Source organism: Diachasmimorpha longicaudata, chromosome 11 (genome assembly GCF_034640455.1).
Source record: "Diachasmimorpha longicaudata isolate KC_UGA_2023 chromosome 11, iyDiaLong2, whole genome shotgun sequence".
Classification (NCBI taxonomy): domain Eukaryota; kingdom Metazoa; phylum Arthropoda; class Insecta; order Hymenoptera; family Braconidae; genus Diachasmimorpha; species Diachasmimorpha longicaudata.
In genome coordinates this window covers 2,706,270-2,723,879 of record NC_087235.1, presented here as the reverse complement: position 1 = coordinate 2,723,879, position 17,610 = coordinate 2,706,270, and the positions used below count along the sequence as shown (strand labels likewise).

At 38.4% G+C, this 17,610-nt stretch overlaps 3 protein-coding genes across 4 annotated transcripts; 2 read left to right on the top strand and 1 right to left on the bottom strand.

Moving 5' to 3' along the window:
* Positions 1 to 613: 613 nt before the first annotated feature.
* LOC135167531 (uncharacterized) lies at positions 614 to 13,470 on the bottom strand. The gene is made up of 8 exons (XM_064130816.1): positions 12,788 to 13,470; positions 10,739 to 12,241; positions 9,829 to 10,275; positions 8,728 to 8,814; positions 3,108 to 3,269; positions 1,363 to 2,370; positions 892 to 1,168; positions 614 to 817 (listed from the first exon to the last, which is right to left on the bottom strand). The coding sequence occupies exons 1-8, from the start codon at positions 12,935 to 12,937 to the stop codon at positions 666 to 668; spliced, it is 3,786 nt and encodes a 1,261-aa protein (XP_063986886.1). The 5' UTR covers positions 12,938 to 13,470; the 3' UTR covers positions 614 to 665.
* Positions 3,451 to 8,384, top strand: LOC135167183 (ceramide synthase 6). 2 transcript variants are annotated; one of them, XM_064130113.1, is made up of 7 exons: positions 3,451 to 3,571; positions 3,655 to 3,854; positions 5,326 to 5,550; positions 5,926 to 6,256; positions 6,341 to 6,459; positions 6,564 to 6,708; positions 6,791 to 8,384. In XM_064130113.1, exons 2-7 carry the CDS (start codon positions 3,676 to 3,678, stop codon positions 6,902 to 6,904), a joined length of 1,113 nt encoding a protein of 370 aa, XP_063986183.1. In that variant the 5' UTR covers positions 3,451 to 3,571; positions 3,655 to 3,675; the 3' UTR covers positions 6,905 to 8,384. The 2 variants fall into 2 exon arrangements, with proteins under 2 accessions (XP_063986183.1, XP_063986184.1); XM_064130114.1 differs by lacking the exon at positions 3,451 to 3,571 and having other exon boundaries at positions 3,578 to 3,854.
* A 211-nt stretch (positions 13,471 to 13,681) lies between the features above and the next one.
* LOC135167178 (peroxisomal targeting signal 1 receptor) lies at positions 13,682 to 17,562 on the top strand. Its single transcript, XM_064130094.1, has 5 exons — positions 13,682 to 13,914; positions 14,036 to 14,375; positions 14,539 to 14,959; positions 15,832 to 16,867; positions 17,424 to 17,562. The coding sequence occupies exons 2-5, from the start codon at positions 14,040 to 14,042 to the stop codon at positions 17,461 to 17,463; spliced, it is 1,833 nt and encodes a 610-aa protein (XP_063986164.1). The 5' UTR covers positions 13,682 to 13,914; positions 14,036 to 14,039; the 3' UTR covers positions 17,464 to 17,562.
* The last annotated feature ends 48 nt before the right edge of the window (positions 17,563 to 17,610 follow it).

Here is a 17,610-nt window from a genome sequence, read left to right as displayed (position 1 = left end):
AAATTACCGTTATTATCGTTAATGATTGATCATCAAGGTGTCTCGTAGAAAAAGGTAGCTAATGATATTCACCTCAGATTCATATAGAATATCAACAACAACCAATTGATTTCGAATTGACTTTTGTAAATGGGAATTTTTTCGTGTAGATCTCCGTCAATTATATTTTCTTGCCATAGGAATATATAAGCGCAACTGTCGCAAATATTTTTTTTTAAGTAATTTTGAAAATTATGTTGTTCTGAAGACAGTAGAAACCTTCTAGACATCTTAATAGTCTTCTAACCACTTTAATTGGGAAAGTCACCTTTTTCAAATTTTGGTCGATCGGCCAATGTATGTCAATTAATGCAAAACAACTCAGATTCAAGTTCCTTTTGTCTTGGTGTGCGATTATAAAAAAGCTCATGGCTAAGAAGCGATTTCAATTATTGATAACATCGTATATGAATTTCAGATCAAGATAATTTTTTTCCATTTTTTACTACTTCATACGCCCATCTGTTTCTTCTCATCATTCCATGAAAAAAGTCATCTTTCAACGTTAAATCAACTCACCGACTAATTTCCCCCACTTCTCCTACGTGTAGTTTACAGACAAGTCAAGCAGATATTAAAAAACTAGATAATTTATTAAGTTCCATATCTCCACAGTGAAAATATTTTCAATCAACATCCATTTCTTCTTCATCATCACTATCACTATCATCATCCCCTGAATCTTCCTCTTCAGATCCTGAAGAATCTGAATCCAACCACACCTGAGATGAAACATCATCTTCAACGATTTTCTGCCACTCCTCCAGCTTATGGAGATCTGCAATAAATAATGAAGCTATAAGAATTCGCATCATAAATGCGCAATACTCGTATCAGTGATAAATTCCTCACCTAAACAGTAGAAATCATTCAAGGTATACTGCCGGTCTCCATTCTCGAACATGCCTCCATAAAGATATAGGACATTATTCTTCACAGCCAGTCCTGGATTTATTCTCGGGGAAGGTGTGAAGACGGCAGTTTTCCCTTCGCCAACCGATTGAGTTGAGGCAATAGGCGCTGGGCCCACAGTGACAGTGAAAATTCCGTCATCGATGGTGGTGATCGCCGGTGCAGGATCCACTACTTCCATTGTCTTGCCTGCTTCCCCATCCTCATCGTCCTCAACCTGGAAATGCAAAATATCATATCCTATACTTCGAATTATTCTTTTAATCAAAAATTGAGGGAATCGTTATCTTCCACAAATGTGTCCCTACATAATAATTGGCCTTTCGTTAGTGCCGTCTAATTAACCCCTAAAATAACTCTAAATTAACCGATCAATGAAAGTTACCCCCACTTTATCTATTATATTAATACCTCAGTTCCATCCTGCTTCCGTCGCCTCCTCTTATCCTTCGTATCCTTCTTCCCACTCAAAGTAACAGACCTCCACTGATGTTTCTCTACATCAAGACCCACCAAATCATTGAAGAACGTTCCTTTGAGCTCCTCATCGTCCTCCTCCTCATCATAAACCCCTCCGAACATGTACGCCAGAGGGGGCTGTGCGAGAACAGCAGAAGCACTGCACCTCGGGGAGACACTTATCCCACTTTGCTTGACGATGACAGACTTCCACTTGAGTCCACTCTGGTCGTGTTTATCAGGGCCCAAGAGGTACATATCAGTGTGCACCTGTCCCCTGTCCACATCCTTCTTAACTCTCTCTTTACTGTACCCCCCGTAGACGAGAATTCTGTTGTCACTCGTTGGGAGGACAATGCACCCAGACCTGGCCGGAGGTATCGATCCACTCAAATCGATTTTATTCCATTTGTAGTCCCCCAAATCGAAGATAAACAAGTCGTTGTAGTACTTGAAGTCTCTCAGATTATCGTGAAACCCTCCGAAGACGATCAACTGTTTCTTCCCGTAGACCATGCGATGTCCACTCCTCGAGGATGGCCCCCCTGGCGCCTGCACCTTCTCCCACTTCTTCCCTCCTATGTGGTAAACCCAGAGGTCCTTGTAGTGGTAGAACTGAGACTCAGATGGACTGGAGAATTCCCCTCCGAAGACCCAAAGCTCTCCCTTTCCATTTGGAGTTACCACTGCCTGATGACCGCATCTGGGGGGAGGAGCTCCAGGTGCTTTCACCACAGTCCACGTCCTCTTGTTTATGTTGTAGAAGAACATGTCTCCGTAGACTGTGGTCTTCTGGCCATCGAAGAACTCTCCTCCAAGCATTATCAGTTCGTCCTTGAAGGGATGGGCTGTCAGGGTGAAATTCACTCGACGTGAGGGTTGATCTATCAGGGCTTCGACAACTTTTTGTCGTTGCGCCTCTTCTCTCTCGATCTGGGCCACTACTTTCTCGATATCATCCTGTGGAATAACGATTTACAAACGGTTTATCGAAGATATCGACGAAAATTGAGTGGTACAGTGGTAAAAGGAAAGCTGTCACATTTGGTTATTGATCAGTTTTTGATGAATAACTCGAAATCTAGGGGAGGTAGCAACATTTTTGTTGGAATCTTTTTTGTAGAGCGATTTGAGCACTACAACAATTGTTATTACAAATAATTTGCCATTTTCCTTAGATTCCAAGTTATTGTTAAAAAACTCGAGTGAGAGGTAAGTCAACGTATCTTGTTTCACCATTTCGCTAATGAATTGTAACTGAAAAAATTTGCGAGAGATTTTAATACAAATTTTTGAAAATTCTTTACTAATTGATTTACATTTGATAGTGATGTTAGTGATAAGTTATACTTTAACGAGTAGTTTTTAATTTTCCAACTTCGAGTTTTTCCAATCATTAGAAGATACCACGAATTAGTTCTTTAATTCGATAAAATAATTGTTCGATTCAACTCAATATTAATTCAAAACATCTCTCTCCCTCTCTCCCAACGTCATCTTAAAACGGAAAAGATTTTGTTTTCTAAATTTGCAACATCTTAGAAATATAAAAAAATTAAAAAACACATACTTAAAAATTATTATGATTTAACTAGCATACAAGTGTCGATAGAAGCCAGGTTAATTTAACTACTGACAAAACATTAAATAAAAACACCTTAAATTAGAGTAATCATCAGTGAACACAAGAAACTAACCTCACCAAGCGCCGCAAGTTCTTTTTTCTGTTTAGCATTCAATTTCTTCTCAGTCTTCAAGGCTGTCTTAACACTTCCACTGATCTTCTGCTTATTCTTTCCCTTTTTCCCCATGTTAATAAACAATACCTCGCCAACAATCAACGAACGAGAATATTCAATAAATATTTAGGTTCTCATGCCGCATGGGAGATTTGTAAAACGCTCACGTGCACCTCAGCTTGACAGAGTTCAACCTCATAGGACAATTCCCCCGGAGGAACAATGGCGTCTCCCATTGGGCAAAAGTCTACCGGTCGCTGATAATAGGTTATTTCTCCTGGAATCGAGGATTGAATTACCGTTGAGGTGTGCTATGGGAGGGGATTCCGCCCCCTCTTAACTGGCCAATCCCCATCCACCTGCACATTCGTGACTGAAAACGTTCGGAGCAGGGTGGAGTTCCATTTCTAACGATTATCACTGTAAGTTGTAACAGTCATACAGAATAATCCCTCTGCATTTCATGTGACTGTTTAATTCGGTTAAATTCTGCTGGAATTTCTAGAGGTGAATCGTCAGTTGAAGAATGGAGATACTCGGTAATATATCATCGGCATTTTGGTCCCCTGACGTTTGGTTACCGCCGAATATAACGTGGGACAACATTGCGCCAAATTCGGATAACAAATATGCGGATTATCGGCATTTAGTGTATCCCCTGCCTATGGCACTTGGACTTCTAGTCATCAGATACTGCTTCGAGAGGTAATAGAAGTCTTGTTCAATTTGGGTAATTAAGTTATGAGATTATTCGCCAATGTGGGTTTGGGGGTTAGAAGGAGTACTATTGCTTGACCTTTTTCGGAAGGACTCGCAGGCTATCGGGGATAGCCGGATAATTCTGCGTGAAAAATCTTGGGAAATTTTGCGTCAATCGTATTCACTGATTGCAATGTAAAAATAAAATGTTATTGAAGGATTTGTGACATGCATTCGGTTTTGGTATCTTTTATTTTGATAATTTTACTGCAGAGTTGGAGAAATGTGGGGAGGAAATATTACTTTGATAATTGAGGGAAAGGGGTGATTGGAGTTCCTCATAGTTTCCAGGAATATTTATTGCGTTTGGTAGAAATTATTTTTTTCGCATAAATGAGTAATATGAATTATTTAGAGGTTGAGGTGTGTCATTCGAATATATATCGCAATTTCTCCTCAAATAAATTATGAAAGCCATTCGCACTTAAAAAAAAATTAAAATGGTTTGGAAATTTTGGGTGTCTCCTACGTTTTTAGAAAGTCTGGATAACCTTCTAAACACCCAACTAAAAGTGCATGAGATATTTTTGTTGTCGACAAGTCCATTGATATTTTGAATGTTCGATGGCATTTTGAATTTCAAATTCATATACCAGTGACAATCATTAAAAATGAAAAAAAAATAAAAACATCAAAATGGTGATTTTTCAGGTACGAGTTCGAAATTTTATGAATGACTCCATCAGAAATGGAAATTCTCTGAAACTTATTGCATTTCTCAGAATTTCTAACATGATAGCGATCGAACTATTACAAACACAGCTATAGTATCAAAGTTTAACCAAATCAGTTCTTGCTAAATCAATGATAATCTCGGATGAATGCACTTCAAACCGGAAGGGGGGGTTTGATATTTCAATACCGTCATAAAAAATTATGATTTTTCCCACGGAAGCCATATAAAACCCATTAAACTTTCCGAGAAAAGCGATATGTCAAACGACTGATAAACTCTCAAAATTGTGTGGGAACTCAACTAGCTGAAATAAATTGCTCGGGGAAAGAGCGCATGACAATTCGAAAAAGCAAAATTCTAATGAACTTTTCAGTATTAGACTCTTTCATTTATTTCTTAACGATTATACACTATCTACAATGATATAAATTTTTAATGGGAATGATCGAAGAAATAATGAATGCCCGTATTATTAGCTGAATTTTATTTCACTCTACAACGAATTCTTTGTGTGTGAATATCAAATACTGGACCCGACGCCCTCGAGCGATGGCCAGTTCCAAGTTTCTAAAAACATGCGAAAAGGTTCCATTGAAAAAGGGGAAAAAATGGGCTGTCCTGCAAATTAAAATGGCAATCCCTTTCACCTTCTATTAATTATTCCAGTATTTTATTCAATTATTGGTACATATTAGGAACGCAATTCTGATCGGAATTTTTAATACACCACGAATATTTCAGGTATTGCTTTGCTCCATTCGGTAAGTCATTGGGTATAAAACCAAGAACGAAGAAAGCACCACCAAATCCAATTCTAGAGAAGGCATACACTAAGCGAATAAAGAATAAACAGGTAACGGCACTGGCCAAGCAGCTCGATTGGAGCGAGCGACAGGTGGAACGATGGCTGAGACTCCGAAGGGCTCAGGGAAAGCCTTCCACCCTCACCAAATTCTGTGAAAATAGGTAATGCTACAATACAACGACCCTTTAATGAATCTTCATGTTCTATATTCAATAGTCGATTGTTTTCTCTCAAAGAATTTCAGCATAACGTTTTTACAATGAACGTTACTTCCCATAGATTTTTTTCTATAACAATGAAGAAGTTTATGCAAATGATTGTGTTGGTTTAGTCGGAAAGAAAAGTGGCCTCTCGAATGCTTCTCAAGCTTCAAAATTAGACAACTAGTTCAGGGCCTCTTGCACAAGCACAAAAAGGTTTTCTTTTCCTCTATAAAACATTCCCTTTGACAATATCGAGAAATGCCAGATAATTGTCATCCCTTGCGGTATTATTGTGAGTGAAAAATTAACAATCGTTTGTTGGTTGTTCCCTAGTTGGAGGTGTATGTACTACAGCTTAATATTCATCTACGGCCTCTTTGTCCTCTGGGACAAGCCCTGGCTCTGGGACATCAAGCACTGCTACTATGGCTATCCCTACCACGCTGTCAGCAATGACATTTGGTGGTATTACATGATCTCAATATCGTTCTACTGGTCCCTCAGTATTTCACAGTTCTTCGATGTCAAGAGAAAAGACTTCTGGCAAATGTTTATCCACCACAAGGCAACTATTCTCCTCATGTGCTTCTCCTGGGTGGGAAATTTGACCAGAATTGGATCTTTAGTGCTGGTTCTTCATGATTGTGCTGATATTTTCCTGGAGGTAATGATTCGTAATATACAATTTATCCAGAGAGACATTGATAAAGCTATTACAATGTATTAATTATTTTATTATTAATTTCAGGCTGCCAAAATGGCTAAATACGCTAACTACCAAAAAATTTGTGATGCTCTATTTGCTCTCTTCACTATTCTCTGGCTTATAACTCGTATGGGTATCTACCCTCTGTGGATTATCTACAGGTAAGACTGGTACCACAAATGAGGTGGTGTAAGACAGGCTAAAATTTATTTTCCACTGCATCAAAATAAAATTAATTAACTCGATGAAAATTATTTCATTTCAGCACGTCCATTGCTGCTCCAAAAATCGTGCCAATGTTCCCAGCCTACTACATCTTCAATTCTTTGTTAATTCTCCTGTTTGTCCTCCACACAATTTGGACTCGATTAATCCTCAAGATTGCATTCAATGCACTTTACGCCGGCCAGGTGTGTAGTTATCTATAAATATGATGCTATCATGATTGTGCATGTCTGTGAATGACTTTCATGACTTGTTTGTCGTCTCTAGATGGAAGGTGACCTACGAAGTAACAGCAGTGAGGAGGTATCCGATGATGTTTCAAATGATCCACCTTCAAACAACTCCAATCACGCCAAACGAAATTCTGATAAACGGGACTAACGGACTTGTCTGTTCAATCATTGGTAGACATTAATAAAATATTTTAATGTCAATAAAATTTCAAAAACAAATTTTTAAACTGATACGAGCTTGTATCAGCAGCATGAGTCCATTTAAATGATTAAAAAATCATCACAATTTGATGAATGCAAGCAATATTTTGAATCAAGCTTATGGGAGGATTTTTTCTCTCATTCGATTAAACCAAATATTCAACAACTAAAGAATTAATGCAAAAACAAAAAAAAATAACATCATTGAGATATTAGCAATGGAGAGGTGCAAGTGTTGCCCTTAATTTATGATAACTTTTGTTCGTATTTTCCTTTTCCATCGATGTAAGTGATCTACATGAGTATTAATGCCCACCCAGTGCTGCGAGAAATAGTTTTCCCCTGTCGTTGATGTTTGTTTTTGTGCAAGAAAGTGAGATGAGAATTTCAGCAATGAAATTGACGTGTAAAGATATTAAACCGAGAGATACCTTTCATTACGTAATCAACTTATTTTTGTTTTTTTGCCAGTTTATTTTCTTTCGTGTGTCAGGGGTCAACGATAAAAAAGAGATGTAACTCTTTTTTTATGAATTCAATTTGAATGGAACGAGAGTGTAAATAAAATAATTTATAGTGCTGTTGTTGTGGTTAAAATTGAAATAATGTTTCAGTGCCTAATGCAGTATATTTAAATTAATTATTCACATCGGCATTTTTCTATGGGATTAAGATTACTATTTATTCATACGTGAATAATTCCTTGAACATAAATTTTGTCAATTATAAAAATTAATTTTCACGGGTTTCATTGAACTCCGAGTTTTCCAATACTCCAGTACTTTCAATAAATATTATTTTCATTACAATGTATTTTTCTAGAACTGCATCAGAGTTAATAAACATTCCATGATACTTCGAAATGTCCTCCGCAATGGATTTATGTAATGCCTTTCAATTTTCATATGTTAGATATGAATGTAATTTGCCTGATAAAAATGAGATGCAAGAAATTGATACTGCAGAGAGAGAGAGAGAGAGAGAGAAATCATTCAATTGACCATGACAATGAAATTTTTTTTTTCAAAAAAGACAATGTACAGATTTGAAAGAGAAACGAGATAACCACACGGGTTTGGATCTGAAATGTGTGTTCCTAAATGATATGCGAGTGAATACGAATTGTTGCATGATAATTTTTATTAAACTCGTTAATCTTCGCACACCTAATCGAGTGACAAATACGTATGTGAGCAGGACAAGTAATGATGTAGTCATGTATGACCAAATAGCAATTGCCTTGCGTGATGAAGTTAACGATACATCTTTCGAAGATCTGGACATGATTTGAAATGAACAAAGTTAAGCAAAAACATTAGCTTAAAATTCTGCACGTTTTTATTTTTCAGCGTAAAATTTTCTATATCGATGTATAAATTCGTCCTTATGATAAAATAAATTTTGACCAATTAAATAGGTGATTTCAATTTCACAGCATTAAAAAAATTCTTTTTATCATAGAAAAGCACTTGTTCATGATAAAAAAAAAATACCTGAAGCAAATACAATTCGTTGGCATGTGATAAATATAGATAAAACTTTTAAATATATAATTATAATTTATGGAAATTGTAAATATGATTAAGTACTGAATTAAGCCGTTGGTCCCAGCTGAATATAAATGCAAAAATATTCATCATTATTCAGGTTTAATTTGACAGCTAATATTCAATTATATAATCTGAAATAACTACCAGAATATAATCTCTCATTCAGCGCATCTGGTATCTATCGATAATTAAATATTATCTATAATTGCGTTGTAATGACCGTTTTCATCGTAACAGTCTTGGTCTTCGCCTGGGACGGATCAGCCACTAGCCATGGACTGATGTCCGAGGCTGTCGTACAGGGTTCCTGACGATAAACAAAAGTTATTGTTAATAAATGGGAATATCTTCTAAGAGGGTAATCACTTGATAAATGCTATGTGCAGAATTGAATTGAATTAATTAGGCGACTTGAAATATCTCCAAAACTAACTAAGATAACGAAATTTTCATGATAACATTATTTGTACAAAAAATCCAGGGCTACAAAAAAGGTAGTAACAACAATTTTGATAGCTCCCTTAGATTTCTAGATATTTACTGAAAGCTGCCTAATGTCAAAATGGCGTTCAATGATTTTACCGTTTCACTACTAAACGTCAAAGGGTGCCCTAAATTGTTGGAAAACTCGTAAAATCCTGGATCGCTTTTTACGATCGATGCCTAGAGGTGACTCTTCTTCGATCAGTGAATTATGTGACTGATTCACTACATAAATTCATTTGACGCATTACATACGATTTTTTCTATTCATTTGCATATCCTGTTATATTCATAGATTATTCAAGTCTAGATTATGTTGAACGCTAGATATATTCAAATGTTAGCTGGCTAACGGGCCCTAAAGACGCTTAACCAGAGATATACCCATTAAATTATTCTTTATTTTTATCAAGTTTTGCCGTTCAACAACAAAAAATTGTTTATTCGAAAAGGAACAATTATTTTCCAGTTTTTCAGAATAAATTGTTCTTGATCGATTATTCTATTCAAATATTTTCGATAGAATTTCCACGTATCAATAGAAGCATCCGAAAATCCATAAAAACGTTGATGGGAATTCCATAGAATTTTCCAACAATTTCACTAAGTTTTTCTATAAATTTTTTTCATTTGTGGCCCTAAAAAATATTTCTAATTATTTAAAATATCAATTTTTGCACTTCAGTGAATCCATCCAGAGTGATTACCCCCTTTACGTTTCCATTCAATAATTAATGATAGATTAAAAAACTTGACGAGTAACAAATAATGACGTAGGAACTAAAAATTGCCTGAAAAATGCATGCAAGCACGTGATTAGAAATATTAAATAATTTACCGATCGTGTGAACGTAGTTACTGTCGATGAATTCGGCGAAGGCACTTCCTCAGGTCTAGGCGTAGCAATTTCAACTTTTTCCTCCTCACTTTCTGTTATTTTTTCAAGGACAGGCTGAATCTCGTTGAATGGATTCAATAGCCCTAAGAAAGGATTGGAATCGATAAATGGATTTGTATTTTTAGTCTCAGTTGTCTCCTTCATATGGACTTCCTTCACTTCCTCAACCGGCGATGTCACTACTACATCCGCACAATTTTCGGTATTGAATGGATTGAAGGGATTGTGTGACTGATTGACAACTTTGGCACTGAATGGCGTTGTTTTCTGAGCAATTTGTCCCCAACTGTCCAGTGAAAAATGAGTTACGGTGACTGTGTCGTCTGCTGGGGGGCTGCTGCTTAAGGGAGCTGTTCCGCTGACGTTTAGGGTGAGCTTGTCTCCTCCCTTCCAGCAAAAAGCGAATAAGCATGATGTTTTTGTAAGCTAGCGTATGAACGTGATTGTTGGAATGAAGTGGCAATCATGAATTGACTCAATGGTTTGAACGTGTCAAGAAGTTTAAGTTTTTTTTATTATTTATAAATATGGAAATTCGTGAAAAAATAATCATTGAAGCAATTCTTTGTTCTCTCATCTCTTATTCCATATTGAAAAACAAACTGGGAAAAAAAGAATGCAAAGCTCACCGCTAACGAACTAGACTTTTCGATGGAATTGCTCCATCCCTCTTAACATTATTAATGACACATCCATCACCAAAATTCACAAAACCCCTTCACTCCTGCTGTGCTTCAACTCCGCCAACTGATACAACAACTAGCAAATCACAATAAACTAAGCTACACAAATCACATTAACCATGAGATACTTGAAACATAAAACAATATCAAAATCCAAAAATACTCACCACAGAGACGATAGTAGCAGCATCAGGATGTTGACTTTTGGCTCCACTGTTGCTCTCACTGGGCATGATGGAGACAAGATTGGAGTTCTTCTCACTCTCCAGTGTTTTCGCCTTGAGAATATTGCACTTGAGTGACTCAGGTGGTATCGGTGATCGTGCAGAAAGCAGAAGTGTCCCACCCACTTGATTATTAGGTAACGACTGTGGAGGTGAGCTAACAGTGCTCTCCACAATCAAACTAGTCTTGATGATTTCAGCCTCTTTTTCGCTGTTCGGTGCTGTCGTTTGATTCTTGAGCTCGAGAGTTTGCGGTTCCTTCGCCAGGGACTTGAGTATTGAATCAACGAGTGGAGATGGAGTTGAAGTACCCACAGAGCTGCCAACAGCACCAGCAATCTCCTGTACATTGGCAATGACACTGGTAGCAACACTCGAAGCCTCAGACTCAGTCTTACTCGGTTGCCTCTGGAGGGATTCACACTCAACACTAGCTGCTTGAGGCTCAACATGTCTCTCCCTCTGCCTCTCCCTCAGGACGTGACTCTGTCTCCTCGCGTACCTCTGGCTCGGTCGTCTCTCAAATTGAACAGTTCTCCTCGCTCGATTCAACTGAGTCGTCTGAAATTCGGTTTTCCCACTGTATCGAAATCTCGATCCCATTCTGAAGAAATTCTGACGACTACTCGCCCCCTTCACTGGTGCCCTCAATCTGAAGAAGGCGTGATGCTCGACAGCGCATTTCCACAGGTGTTTGCAAGCTTTTTCATTTGTCAAACGAAAAACAAACGTGTGCTCCTGCTCGCCACGACCTTCGTCATCCTCTTCAACGACTACGAGAGTTAATTTCTTCTTCTTGAAGTCCAGACGACCAATTTTTGGCCAGAAGAAGAGGCCAATCTTCTGGTTGCCTTCGAACACTAGAATTCCGGTGGGTGTGAGACCCAGGGAATACTCGCAGGCATCTTTACCCAGTACTGTGTGCATGTCCACTCCATACATGTCCAACCACTTGGCTTTTCCCAGGTATGAGGACTCTGCCTGAGCTGGAGATAAACCCTTGCAGTTCTTATACTCCTCCAGAATTTCCAACTCCATCTCCTCGGTCTGACCTGGGACGAAACGAAATTCCGAGACTGTGGCTGCGGTGTGGATGGTCGGATCGTAATCCCCCAGCTCGGATTGGAGGGCTAGAGCTGAGAGCTGGATTACTACGTTTGTAGGGCAGTGGAGACGACCGTCCAAAAGGTCTTGCTTCAGTTGCAGGAAGAATTGGTAGCGGGTTAACTCCTCGCGGAGGGTGTTCGGCTCGGATGAGTAGAATTTGACTTTCAAACGGAGGGTGTAGGGGGGACCGATCTTTATTTGTTTCTTTATGGGCTTTGTCGGGTCCAGCCAGTGCTGCACGTTGTTGCTGTCTGTGTACTGGAGACCGAAGTAGTCTTTCTCGATGAGGTCCAGAGAGTAGAAGACTTGCTCATACAAGTCACTGGCCAGAGCTTTTTTCTGTAATTTCAGAGTTATCGATTATCTTGAGGACGTAATGGTTTTGTGTTTTGTTATTATTTAATGATTCAGAGAGGGTTCAGTTGGAAAGACAATGCTGCATAGCAATTTAAAGAATTGGGAGAGTTTTTGTTGGATTCTGGTGGTTCGTGGATATTTCATGGCTGAAAGTTTTCTATAATTTCTTCTGTGGTAAATTAATGAATCAGGAAAAGTAGACAAAAAATGCGGAGAAAATTCATTTTTCTTTAATTAGCGATTTACGATCGACTTGATTCATATTTAATGACAAATTTCATGAAAAACGAATAGTTTTTTCAGTGTTGGGGTTTTTAATGGATACAAATTTCATTTGATTTGTTCATTTGGAGTATGTAGGAGCTATTGATGATTGAAACTGTCCATAACATTTCTTATGTCATCGAACAGTACACTTTGTTTTCCCATGAAATGTCCCATGAAATACTCAATTTTACAACTTGTTTTTTAATAGGAACTGATAAAAACCTCGTCAAAGTCAAATAAATTCCGAAATACTGAACATACCGATAACTCGATAGGCAAATCTGTACCATCCAGCAGTATGACTTGGCACTGTATAATGTTTTTATTACTCAGTAATCTCTGATTTTTAATCTGCGGTGATGCTGTCTGTCCCGCACTCCGGACTCTCCGTTTCGACAGAAATCTCAACATTTTGCCAGCCAACAAAATAATTCTCCTCAAATGCACTTTAATATTTTCATTCCAACAAAAATACTGAGTTCAACAGCACACGATAACATTTCTATAATTCATCAACATCTGATATTTTCATTGCTAGCTTATCCATGGGTACGGCATTGGTGAAACGTCAGACGGTACTCTTGAGCACATAATTACTCCAAGGTAATTACATTGAGCAATGTATTATTATTCTCCACACAATGGCAGCTGAATTTTCACTGTTGTTAGTATTTCAAACAATCGAAAACTACAAAACAATACAAAAAAAGGGATAAAAAACCATATATCTTGTTAGCAACACGGTGTAATACAACAAAAAGGGGGTAGGCGTCACACACATTTTCCAGGTTGTCGACACCTGGCGGCAGGTGTATGAATCCCTACGAGGTTGCGTAGGTGTGGCTTCCCCTTCAACACACCACAAGTACCCCCAGATTCACCCAAAAAATCCCACAAATGTTCTCCATCTCGTTCACACAGAAGAAAACCTCCACAAACAATTTTCATCTCATCGTTCAGAAATCCACTCACTCCATGTAAATAAATTCAAATAGCCCTCTGGGAAGCTTTCACCACCAATGGCGGTTAGACCCCTCCGGACATTTACCAATCACAAGTTAAAAATACTAAACCGTCAATGTGATTGGTCGAGACTTGACAACGAGGAGAACAAGAGGGAGATGGAAGAGTGAAGGAGAGAGACAGAGGGTGAGTCGAACGGAATGGAGTCTAGAGTCCATGTGACCGTACTCTCAAGTATGACATCTTTTTTGTTGTCCCAATTTTTTTAACAATGTCATTGGATATTTTGATTCCCTCTGACGTTCTATACCGTACCCAGTGAAATTAATAAAACTTATATATTGATTAAAAAAAAGTTTTTCAATGGCTGTACGAGTTTAGAGTAATTCTTATTCGGTGGATTTAAGGCTTTCTTTTGGGATCACGTAAGTTAATTGTGACACATTGTCCACTGAGGAGGCAGCATTGTTGATGATTGGACGATTGTGGGTGCTAATGATGTGGAGATGGTGGTATTCACAAGGGACAATTCACTTTTTTTTGCAGGATAATGGCACTCAGAGAATTGGTGGAGGGGGATTGCGGGGGTCCGGGTCCACTGGCGGGCTTTGCCTCGCACCTGGTGCAGGACAGGGGCTTCAGGGAAGAGGGCATTGGCCATCCAAGGGAGGTACCACTGGAGAGGGCCACTGCGGATCAGCTGGTTGATGAATTTCTCGAGGGAAGGGGTAATGCACATCCTGGCACTTTTAGGATGAATACTATATTGCAGCAGGTGCAGGAGATTGATCATGGCATGCAGCATCCTCTTCCACCGCCTTCCATGTTCAAGGAACAGGATTCAGAGTGGGCTAATCAATTTCTCAACACGAGGACTGAATTTTTCGTACGTAATTTAGAAAAACTGATGGATATTTCAATAGAAATGCGATAGCATCGTCTTGGGACTTCGTCAGAATTTTTTGTTAAATTGTTAAGTCCATGTAAAATTATTTACATTCACTTGTTCCCCATTTCCTTAATTTTTATTTAATTCTTTACTCTCTCAGACTACAAATGCAGATCAGATATGGTCTGAGAACGCTCTTCCTCGTCTTCCCCTGCCAGAATCCAACGAACTCGGTCTTGGAGTTCAATGGGCAGAGGACTACTTTGAACACACATTGGAGACGTCAAAAAAAGATGAAGAGAAATTAAAATCCCTTGACGATACAATCACAGAAAATCCGAACATTGCATACTCTAAATTCATGAAGTTCATGCATCAGGAAGGTGATATCACCAGTGATGTCACAGAGCACAATTCAGCGAGCGCTTTGAGCTCGAAATGGTCACAGGAATTTGCTGAACAGAAGGAAGAGGCTGAAAAGTCCCTGGGAAATCTAGACGGGGTTCTTAATAAAGTTGAGGAGGAATTGGCAGTCGCTGGGAGTTGGACAAACGAATTTCTCAAAAGTCCTGGCAATGTAGGTCGGTAAAATACTCTTTGATGTGAGAAAATAATCTCCAGGGTGATGAAGAATTGGGCGGAAGAGAAGCTTCCTCACTCTTTCATACCTTAAAATATTGAAGATTATTTTTCCCACCCAAATTTCAGCCAATAGAATTGCACCATTTGTTGATATTTTGTATAGCCTACCTCGAATATCAGCGATAATTTTTTGAATATTTTGGTAAACAAACGACACTTAACCAAATAAACCTCTTTTCATGTCATGGCACAATTCTCTTGGCCGAAATTTGGATAGGAAAAATAATCCCCTGAATACCACTCGAGCTTCAAAATTATAGAATATTTCCCTCTAGGTACCCTGCATACAAATGAAGTCGTCAAGTTTTTCAGGAAAAATCACTCGTGCTTCGCACTCGTGATTTTTTAGCCTGAAAAACTTGACTCCTTCATTTGTTTGCAACGAATCTATCGGGAAATATTCGATAATTTTGAACCACTTGTGGTATTATATGTGAATATTTAAATCATTGATGGGGTGAATTCTCGTCATGAAATGCAAAATTTTTCTTCACAATTCGTGAACATGTTCAAGTTTTTGCGTTTATTTTGCCGGTTGACCTTAACAACTTTGCTAAATTCATTTTTCAATGCTAAATCTAGAATTATCATCATTATTTAAAGAGCCAAATGATATAAATGGTGCACAAATACTGAAGAAAGAATAAACTAAAGTATTTTTGGAATGGAAAATTTTCTATTTTCAATTCAACGACATACAGTTTCCGAAATAAGTAAAGAATGTGTCAAAAAAATTCTTCAATTCATGATTAGCGAGTGCCCTTATACGTCAGGCCATCGACTAACAGATATTCTATTCCATCTCAATTAGGTACTGACACGTACGAGTCCTCCTTCTGGTCGAAATTCGAGGGAGAATGGGATAAAGCAGCAAAAAGCCACATAACTGACCCACACCCTTGGCTGTCAGACTACGAGAGTTACTACGATCCATTCAAAGATTATAAATTCAAAGAGGACAACCCAATGAAGGACGTTCCTGATGCTCTGGAGCAGGGAAAAAGTCGATTGGAGGCTGGGGATTTACCCAGTGCTGTTTTGTGTTTTGAGGCAGCTGTTCAGCAGAATGAGGAGAATCCTGAAGCCTGGTTCCTCCTCGGGAAAACACAAGCTGAGAATGAGCAGGATCCACTGGCCATTGCAGCTCTGAAGAAGTCTCTGACATTGGATACTTCGAATGCAAGTGCACTGATGACTCTGGCAGTGTCTTACACTAATGAATCTTATCAGAATCAGGCATGCTTGACTCTGAAAGAGTGGCTCTTGAAGAATGAGAAGTATCGCCACCTCCTGGTGCGGAGAAATAGCACCGAGAACGCACCCAAGTCGTCGGTTTCAACCATTTTATTTGACGACGTTCACAACGAGGTGAAGGATTTATTTATCCAAGCTGCCAGGATGAATCCAACTGAAGGGATTGATGCTGATGTCCAGAGTGGTCTAGGGGTCCTCTTTAATTTATCGAGTGAGTACGATAAAGCTACTGATTGTTTCAGGGCAGCCCTGCAGGTACGTCCTGACGATTCAAGACTCTGGAATAGATTGGGTGCCACACTTGCCAATGGGCAGAGGTCCGAGGAAGCTGTCGATGCTTATTCTCGGGCTCTGGAGCTGTCCCCTGGATTCATCAGAGCTAGATACAACCTGGGGATCTCCTGCATAAACTTAGGGGCTTATAAGGAAGCTGCTGAACATCTCCTCACAGCTCTCAACCAACAGGCTGCTGGCAGAGGTGTTCAAGGGGAAAATAACGCTCCTCATGCTATGTCTGAAACTATTTGGTCGACTTTGAGGCTCGTTGTGTCACTCATGCACAAGTATCATCTCACTGAAGCTGTGGAGAAATGGTGAGAACTTCCTTTTATTGTTCTTTGCGATCCTTTGTTTTTGTTGATAAGTGGAGAAACCGGTGTAAGGAACATGTCCATGTATTTTAGATATTTTTCTTCAAGGGAATAATCTTCAATTTTTGTAGTGGAAAATTATATATTTTTGCTGCGCCCAAATTGGCCTTAAATTCCCGAATTTGTTGAGATGATTTTGCTAATTAAACCTGCAGGTTCGAATTTAAATCTGAGTGGTGAACCATTAAAACTATTTTGTAACCATAAAAATGGGTAAATGGATGATATAAATATTTACAAATATTTTTTTCCTCTAAATAATAGTTGTTCTTTCTGAATGGAAAATTATTATTTTCATCAGTATTCATCAGTATAAGTATGTACTCGTGGAACCACTCCCCGATTGTTGCTTAATTTTTTCAGTAATAATTTTTAAATGAACAGAGAGTTCCTTGCTTAATTGAACAAGATTTTTATTCCTTAGATACTCAGCAAAAAAATCTTGAATTAATTGACCGCTCAATTTTAATATTTGATTGATACTTTCTTATAATTTCAGGAATCTGGCAAAATTGAACGAGGAATTCGAGATATCCTGAAGTTAACAATAACATTAATGGTATGAATAACCTTATTAAAATGGATTGTTTAACTCTATTGTTATGGAGGACGATAATAAAGGAAAATTATTTGTAAAACCTTGATTCTGTATTCGTCTGTAGATAGCCAGCAGGGGCATGCTTTTC

Excerpts from the sequence above, each read along its gene's own strand:
- LOC135167183 (XM_064130113.1), top strand. The coding sequence starts at position 3,676 with ATGGAGATACTCGGTAATATATCATCGGCATTTTGGTCCCCTGACGTT. Across the intron at positions 6,257-6,340 it reads GTGCTGATATTTTCCTGGAG|GCTGCCAAAATGGCTAAATA; the intron begins GTAATGATTCGT and ends TATTAATTTCAG. Across the intron at positions 6,460-6,563 it reads CCTCTGTGGATTATCTACAG|CACGTCCATTGCTGCTCCAA; the intron begins GTAAGACTGGTA and ends ATTTCATTTCAG.
- LOC135167531 (XM_064130816.1), bottom strand. The coding sequence starts at position 12,937 with ATGTTGAGATTTCTGTCGAAACGGAGAGTCCGGAGTGCGGGACAGACA. Across the intron at positions 3,270-8,727 it reads AGACTGTTACGATGAAAACG|ATTGAATATTCTCGTTCGTT; the intron begins GTCATTACAACG and ends ACCTAAATATTT. Across the intron at positions 818-891 it reads GAATGATTTCTACTGTTTAG|ATCTCCATAAGCTGGAGGAG; the intron begins GTGAGGAATTTA and ends TATTTATTGCAG.
- LOC135167178 (XM_064130094.1), top strand. The coding sequence starts at position 14,040 with ATGGCACTCAGAGAATTGGTGGAGGGGGATTGCGGGGGTCCGGGTCCA. Across the intron at positions 14,960-15,831 it reads CAAAAGTCCTGGCAATGTAG|GTACTGACACGTACGAGTCC; the intron begins GTCGGTAAAATA and ends CATCTCAATTAG. Across the intron at positions 16,868-17,423 it reads ACTGAAGCTGTGGAGAAATG|GAATCTGGCAAAATTGAACG; the intron begins GTGAGAACTTCC and ends TTATAATTTCAG.